The sequence below is a fragment of the Sinocyclocheilus rhinocerous genome, unplaced genomic scaffold, assembly GCF_001515625.1.
Source record: "Sinocyclocheilus rhinocerous isolate Xijiao unplaced genomic scaffold, SAMN03320098_v1.1 scaffold1268, whole genome shotgun sequence".
In the NCBI taxonomy this organism is placed as follows: Eukaryota; Metazoa; Chordata; class Actinopteri; order Cypriniformes; family Cyprinidae; genus Sinocyclocheilus; species Sinocyclocheilus rhinocerous.
The window spans coordinates 1,292,891-1,301,065 of NW_015664016.1; the positions used below are offsets into that span (position 1 = coordinate 1,292,891).

The 8,175-nt window shown below is 42.3% G+C and overlaps 1 protein-coding gene across 1 annotated transcript; it reads right to left on the minus strand.

The window, feature by feature from the left end:
* Window positions 1-1,060: 1,060 nt before the first annotated feature.
* dact1 (dishevelled-binding antagonist of beta-catenin 1) lies at window positions 1,061-7,824 on the minus strand. Its single transcript, XM_016539766.1, has 4 exons — window positions 7,245-7,824; window positions 5,101-5,230; window positions 4,082-4,237; window positions 1,061-3,527 (listed from the first exon to the last, which is right to left on the minus strand). Exons 1-4 carry the CDS (start codon window positions 7,548-7,550, stop codon window positions 1,654-1,656), a joined length of 2,466 nt encoding a protein of 821 aa, XP_016395252.1. The 5' UTR covers window positions 7,551-7,824; the 3' UTR covers window positions 1,061-1,653.
* Between the last annotated feature and the right edge of the window lie 351 nt (window positions 7,825-8,175).

Consider the following 8,175-nt stretch of genomic DNA (forward strand, 5'->3'; position numbering starts at 1 on the left):
AAACGTTCTGCAAATTACACTGCGCTTTCTTGTTTTTGCTTTTGGTAATCATCTTCAATTTCATAAAAAACAACAACTTTAAGGCCGATAATTATCTGTAATTCAAAATATTTAGCAACCACAATATGGATGCACATGGATGTTCGAGAAATCTTACACCATCTTAATGAATTTCCTACACATTTTCGTCCTTTATGTTGGATATCTGTGGTTATCGTGCATGCTAAATAAACTATCATCTAACAGACTCCGATTACGAGATTTTGTGGTCTCAGCACGGATAAAGAAACATCTTGTAACCAGGCAGGAAAAGCCATGTGCTCCTAAATGCCAGGAGAAGAGATTACCACAGCTGCGGTAATCTAAACAGACGCACTGTGCTTTAAAAAGTCAGACCTATTCCAGGAGGCCATCTTTGCTAGATTCTGGAAACAGAAGGGGAAATCTCTCCAATGTGACTGTGAGGGACACAAGCCAAATACGAAAGGTCAGATACTCATTTAAGGACAGCAGTCTTGAGTTCAACAGGTTTACTTGTTTGAACTTTTGTCTTGCACTAAATATTCAGCTTTAAGAAATATTTTCTGATATCTGTCCTCTATGTTTAATCTATTTTTCTCTCCAGGTCATCTGAGCAACAGCCGAGATGTCTATTGCAAAAATGCATTCAAATAAAAAATAAATGCAACATCTGATCCTCATGTTTTCATTATGTTCTTTAGTGCCAGAGGAGACCTACTGCACTGCTGACACTGCCGTGAGTTTGCTGGCATGGCATGGAGAGATGGCATGGAGGAAGAACTTTAATTGTTTGTTTGCTAAATGCATTCAGAGACTAAAAGCAGATGGCACATTTAACTGCTATGTGCTCTAAAAATGGGTTTGGGTGGTTTAACATGCCCTTGACATCAGAAGATTCAAATCCAGGCCATAAGAATAAACAGAAGTGGGTTGTTTAGTACATGTGATGTGATGCCAATTTAACATGGTTAAATACTCAAAAGTACATAGAAAACCAGCCACAATCATCAAATAAACAAAGACACTGAATGATTTTAACAATGGGATTTAATAAAGAATATAAGGACACAAGAAATCAACATACATTAACATTTATTTTACAAAAGGGTAATTTACAGCTAATAAGGTAAATGGTGAAGCTGTTGCTCATGCATATTTAATGTGCATTTAACAAAAGCCCTTAACAATCAGCAGGTGAACTAGTCTTGGTAGCACTGAACACTTTTCAGACGGACTGCGTCTGTAATACACTGCTTCAGCTCAGTCATACTTCCTATTCCATTCCCATGTATGGCTAACCAAATATATTAAGTTATAAATATCTTTAAAAAAAGTAAACCATGTATGAACAATGCATTTACATAGTACTTGCTATGCAGATGCATCACAGCAAAAGCTACATTTATAATAAATACCAAAAAATTAAGTAAAAAAGGCTACAGACAATAACATCAAGGGGGTAAAAAGTGCAGGGGAAGGCATTGTGCTGGACAGAACTTGAGTTCCCAGCTGACCGACAGGCAGTTTTAGGCCATGCAGCTGATTTCTGTCCAGGCACTTGATTGTGTGATAAGGGAGAGAAGCCAATTTGATTGGCTGCATCCTAACTGATCTCAGTGTTCCTCAAGTCTCTCACACTGTGGTCATGAGTTTTAACGAGCCTGATCGGAAACGTAAGATCTTCTTCTTCAAGTTGTGGGAAGCCTTGATTTTGACAAATGCCTTCGCCTGTGCTGACGTCATTCCGTGGGATCCTGTACCCACCTGGTTGAATTGGGGCCAATTGACCCCTGCACTTCCCTCAGAGTCACTGCTAGTGCTGCTCTCAGCTACATAGTCCGCCTCGCTAGCGCTCGACTCACTGTCCCCAAAGCAGTTGGTGGTATAGTTACTGCGCTCATCTTCGCTTGTGTCCAGAATGGTGGAATGGAAAAGGGAGGCACACTCTGCTGAATATTCAGAGTCACTGCCCACATAGGCGTAGGGGCTGGTGTAGTGTGCGTTAGACGGCAAGTACATGGTTGACATGTGGCCCAGCATTTCGCGTTTTTGCCTGCGGTGAGCCCTCTTGAAAGCCTCCTCATATGGGATCTCATGGAGACCCCTTGGCCGCCGGTGGTAGTCGTTGCGCTTGTACTTGGGTTTGGCCAACACTGCCTCATGATGTCGGTGATGTCCGTGGTGTCTCTGGGCAGAAGATCGACCCCCTGTGTAACTGGTGTGCTTCTCCAAGATTCGTCCTTCAGGGATGGAGGCAGGAATTCTCTTGGCTTTTGTGGAGGCCTTCTTGGAGGATCTGTGCAAGTGGTGGACGTCGTCCACTTGTCGAGACCGCCTAGATCCTGTCCGATGCTTGTCACGAACAGTCTCGGAAACATGCTCGGAAACTTGAGGTCTACTTTTGGAACTGGTGGAATTTTTCACTTTGACAATCTTGATGTTCTTGGTGCCACCCTTGCGGAGATTTATATTCTGTTTCTGAGCAGGGATGTACTGGGCACTGACCAGTTGACCTCCCTCATCTTGACTTTGTGAAGAAGAACCAAGGCTGAGCAACTCTGGAGCCAGCTGTTCGGCGTCTTTACCGCAACTTGCTGGAGCCTGAGCCTTAGGACTCCTCTTAAGTGGACTTGCTTTCATTTGCTGTCCAGATTTATTGTCCTCCACAGTGTAATAAGAATGCTTGTTGAATTTGGGAGAGGAAACTGCATTTGGGCTGCCTAAATCCTGACAGTTCTTCGATGCAACACTTAACGGCTGGCCTTTAGTGGCTCCAGAAACTTTTTTCTTCAAGACGCAACTAGTGTTATTATCAATGGTGGTTGTGTAACCGTTCTGTGGTTGACTTGGAGAAAAGTATGCTCCGTTTTGTAGGGTTCCTCCCTTGGACTCAGCAGACCACTGTCTTTGGGGCGAAGCTGTGCTTGGCTCAGTGCTAGTTGCTGATGCATCTTGTAAACACGTCTGCCAGTTAGGCTTGAATTCAGAGCTCCTTTGCTGGGCCTGGACAGCAGCAGGGGCCCGTGAACAAAGACTAGCCTGCCTTAAAATGCTCTTGGAGGGGTCAGTGTTGATGCTTGTTCTGGGTTTGTTGGTCCTCAAGGGTTGCGCCCTCCTCTGAAGTAGCCCAAAGATATAACTATCCAGTTTTTTGTTTGGGAGTGTTTGAGAGGCATGCCAAGATGAGTTCTGGTTGCCCACAACCTGCTCAGGTTTCTGTTCATCACTCGATGCTTCACCAGGCTTGGAGAAGTTACAATCGTCCTTTAGGTGACTAGTCGTGGATTGAAAGAAGATGGGGCTCTGGACAGCCACCGCATGGAGAGGGCTGGGGTACCGGTAAACATCATTACCATTTTTGGCAATGAGGTCACAGTGGCACTTGGACAGGCCATCGCAGGAGCCATCCGGGGAAGGGGAGTAGGATGCAGAAAGAGACCGGCGGACTGTTCCAGAACTCGAGTCTTCACAATGGCAATCACACTCAGCACAACTGCCCAGCTCATCTGTAAATCCCAGAGGACACAACAGTTAATACTACAAGAAAAGACAACGTCAGATTACTTAAACGGCTAATTTCGTGATGTCATGGCCTGTGAGAGCAGATTATTTCTGATTCCTAGAGTTCTAGTGCTTAGCTGGGTGGGTGGTTGATTAGTTTTCATGTGCTAATGAGCCTTTTGTTGCTAGCTTATAGGTGTGGCTGGGATAGCCATCAGCAGGGCTGTGTTTCAATCTTTGTCTGGGACCAAACTTCTCTCGTTTCACCTCTATTTGCAAAGTCAAACTTAAGTGATTACAGAATGCTTTCTGCTAAGAATAATGCAACACAAAAACTGATGCCATTTGAAGAAACTAGAAACATACGAACAAAGCGGCCTTTCTTTGTGACACCAGCTTTTAAGCCAGAGGAAGAAATCACCATTAAGTAAATAGTTCTGCATTTGGTTAACAAAGCTAAAGAAGGGAACAGCGTTTCAAGACTACATGGAACGGTGCTAATGGATAAGACCAGTCAGAATGGCCCAGAAACCTCAAACCGTCACAAGATGACTCTCACCTGCAGGCTTAAGCCTTCCCTCGGAGGCACAGAGCGAGGTGTCGAGGGGGGTGCACAGGCAGGTGGTGGAACGACAACTGGACAAACACTCGCTGAAGACAGAGTTGGAGGAATTGGAGAGGGATCCTGAAGCACCGTCGCTTAGGTCATAAAAGCCTGGGAGAGAGAGGGCGAGAGATTAACACATTAATTTGACATCTTCAGGAATGAGGTGACAATGCAAAGACTGTGCTTTTCCATTCTTAACTGAGCTCTCTTCTGGAACCTACTTCCAATTACAATTTGAATAATGTAGCTTCCAGGAAGGTATCCATTTGCAAGAGGAAACAGAGCTAGGAACCAGATCTCCATACATCACAATTGATATTAGCATTAAAATGGTGAAGTAAGGAATAAACCCATTACAACTACTACAAACAACACCAAAATAGCCGTTCGCATAAAACAAAAGTCCGCCTTTGGGCTGTGAAGAAAATAATTCCAACTCAAAGACTGAAGAACTCCATCTTCACATTAGAAGCGGTTATAAGGCCACTTTAACAATCAAGACTTTCAGAGAGGAGCATACACACGTGTAATCAATCTCCACTTTATATAACCTTCCTCCAACAAAACTGCAGTCAGTCCCAGCACTAAAATGACCTCTCGTATTTGGAATGTAAACCAATGGAGCTGCAGCAGGCCTCTAGCACAGGGTGCAGATTGTTCGTATTACCAAATTAGTGCTTAAGCAAAACAGCTAAGCAGTTTCCAACAGACATTAGGGCTTGCAGGTACACAAGCTACTACAGGCCCAAAGCACATAAAGTAGTCTTGTGCAAAGTGATATAATTTGAACAGGACGTCTGATTACCTCCCTCGGGTGGTTGTTGAAGATTAACAATCATTAAAAATGTTTTTCGGTACTTGTGAATCAGTTTTATTGGAAATCCTTTCTGCCTACGCTGACTGCTTAGATTGTTTTGATGATCAAACATGCAGTGTCTCTCAAAGTGTTATGCTTCACAACAGATACTAACCTGAACTTGGCCGGCTGTCCGTTTCCACATGTTCATGCGAAGTCTCCGTGTCCAACCGCAGGTCACTTATCTGTCGGTCTAATTCCTGGAGCTGGTTGATCAAACCTGCATCTCGCCTCCTGAGGCAGTTCTATAAAGAAACAATAAATTTTGGAAAGATGTTAATACAAGGTTTCATGCATGTCTAGTAGTTTAGCAGCTTCATAATTGCTAAGATTGTTTGCCTTTTCATTTAGAAGATTTGCCCTGCAGCCCTAACAACAATCTGGAAACAATTGCATTTCACAATGCATTTCTCAATGCCAGTGGCCTCACGGCACTGAACAGACAGATGTAATGAACTAAATTAGAGTCACACCTCGCATGGGAATAACAGTTCGACTTTGACACACCGCTTGAGAGCAATTGGATGCATCTGACAACACCCGTATCATGTGCTGCATTCCAAATTAAGCGTGGTGAAACGGCAGACTGAGGAAAATGTAGCCCCTTCAAAGCAGACGGACATTACTTCAAATGACCTATAATCAGAGGCATGTTATCTGCTGCAAATTTTAACTGCTGTTTGCTGACAGGGGAAGTAATGCAGTGCAGATTCCAGGCTATATGGAGCAGTGGAATGGCGTTTCCTCTGCTGCAGACCGAGGCTGTAAAAAAGCCTGGTCGTGACAGGCGGGCTTGCGAGTGATTTATGGGCCCTGAGCTCTCGGCATGCTGGGCTGTGCAGACCATTTATACACAAAGTGCCATTTGCAGAGCACATCAACGGTTATTTTGAAACGGCATCAAATTAACCCCAGACCACTGTTGATGGCCTGGGCCTGGGTTTGGGACGACAGTGTCTACATTTCTGGTTTATACTCAATTCATTCAGTTAAGCTTAGTCAAAGACCACAGAGGACTGGTTGTTTGTTATTGCGACGTCATAAGGACATAAGTCATTATATGATCCACAAATTACCATTAACTTTAATGTAGTTCTGGGTGTGAGGCCTGCAAACAAACTGACCTCAAGATAAACAAGTGTAATTATGGGGAAGACTCAAGCCACTTGCGTACATGTCTGAGGCTTTAGCAAAGCCAGGAAACAAATCCAAACCTTGTAATTCTTTTCTGTATACAATACATTAACCAAAATGCGTGGACCCGTAGGGTTACAATAATGGAAATGTTTGGAAATACCTCAAGTGGAACCAGGTGTCTTTGGCCCAATTGTTAAATTTAATCTTGGTCATCCTCTAAAGACAGCAGGGGGCTTGAGCTGGGCTTGTAAAAAGTTCATTTCCATTGAAACCCATCAACTAATCTCATTCAGGCCGGTCGGACCCCCTCCTAGACTTGCATTAGAAACTCAGGGATGTTCTACTGCTTCCAGGAAGTTTGATTTAAATGGTTCTCTTTCTGCTTTAATGTCATTCTAATGAGTATAAGGTCTGAGCTATAATCACCACATGACTGCAAAGGCAAAAAAAATTAAAAAATACTTTTTTCCATTGCATTATTCATATACTATTATTTTCTACTATTCTAAAATTCAAATAGATTTTGGATTTTAATTTAGTTCGATACAACTAAATGTGAAATTAGGCCCATAAAAAGTCTTTAGGCCCATAAAATTTTTTAAAAATATGAAAATTCTCAATGCCATTCTGAAGTCACAATACAAAATGTTTTCTTTTTTAATTGCATTTAAAATCATACAAATTCTTACATTTTTATTCTCAGTTTAGTTATGAGACCTCCCTTGCAAAAATGTACAGTGGTGGTACCATGGTTATACTATGCCTCTTTCATACATACTATAGTACTGTGGGATTATCATCACTTACAAAATGGACATGTACCCTGGTAGTACCATGGTATTTTTGTAAGTACCTTGGAATACCATGCAAATACAATGGTACATGAAATTTTGTTTTGTATATACAAAAGTACATAGTATTACCAGCACTGTACTATGGTATTGCCAACGTATTTTTGTAAGAGATATTTAATTACAATTACTAAAAAAAAAAATGAAAAAAAAGTAATGCATTTTTTTTCTTCAGAAATATAGGCAAGAGAAAGGTTGCAATACATATGAACTACTTCAACAATAAAAAAATAAAAAAATAAATTTTAAAAAATCCGTTTCCGTTACTCACCAATTGTTTTCTAAGTAATAAAATATTTTCCTCCAGAAGTTTCTCTTCAGTGTTCAGATAGCTGTCCTCCACTGTAAGGCAGGGTTTGTCCTCTCCCGCGAGCTCCTGACAGTTCAACACACTCCTGACCAGCAGCTCCTGTCTCTGTCTCAGATACTCCAGCTCGGTCAGACCAGCGACAGTCGCGTCCAGACGCTCTCGGGTTCGAACCCGCTCCACTTCACCGCGCGCCTCGCATTCCTTCCGATCCCGCATCACGAGCGCGCAATAATCCCTGGACAGCAGCATCTCTGACAATTCATTCATGTATATATCCAGCGATAATAACGCTACGGAGATTCTTCTTATGAACAAAGTGCATCTGAAAAACACTTATGCCATGGTCAGATAATTTCCATGTATTAAAAGTGATCATCAAAAACAAAACAAAAAATCCCAAAATTCAGAGAAAAAGAAAAAAAATTAAAATAACTTTTTGTGCTACATATAAATGGCATTTAAACGCCTGCTGTCCTTGCTGACGCTCAGTATAAAAAGTCCAAATCCACAGACAGAGGATGACTGATGTGTGCAGTCGGGATGATACTGTGCTCTGAATGTGTCCTGCAGTGAAGAGCTCAATCACACACACACTCGGAGGAAACCCTGCTGCTGAGGATGCGGCGGGGTCCTAACGCCCACCCCGTTCACCCCCTCATCTTCTGTCCTACGGTAGCGTCCTTTTCATGCATGATGACAATACATTACAATCTGTAAAACAACATTAAAGGGGTCATATGATGCTGCTAAAAAGAACATTATTTTGTGTATTTGGTGTAATGAAATGTGTTTATGCGGTTTAAAGTAAAAAAAACATTATTTTCCACATACTGTACATTATTGTTTCTCCTCTATGCCCCGCCTTTTTGAAACGCGTCGATTTTTACAAAAC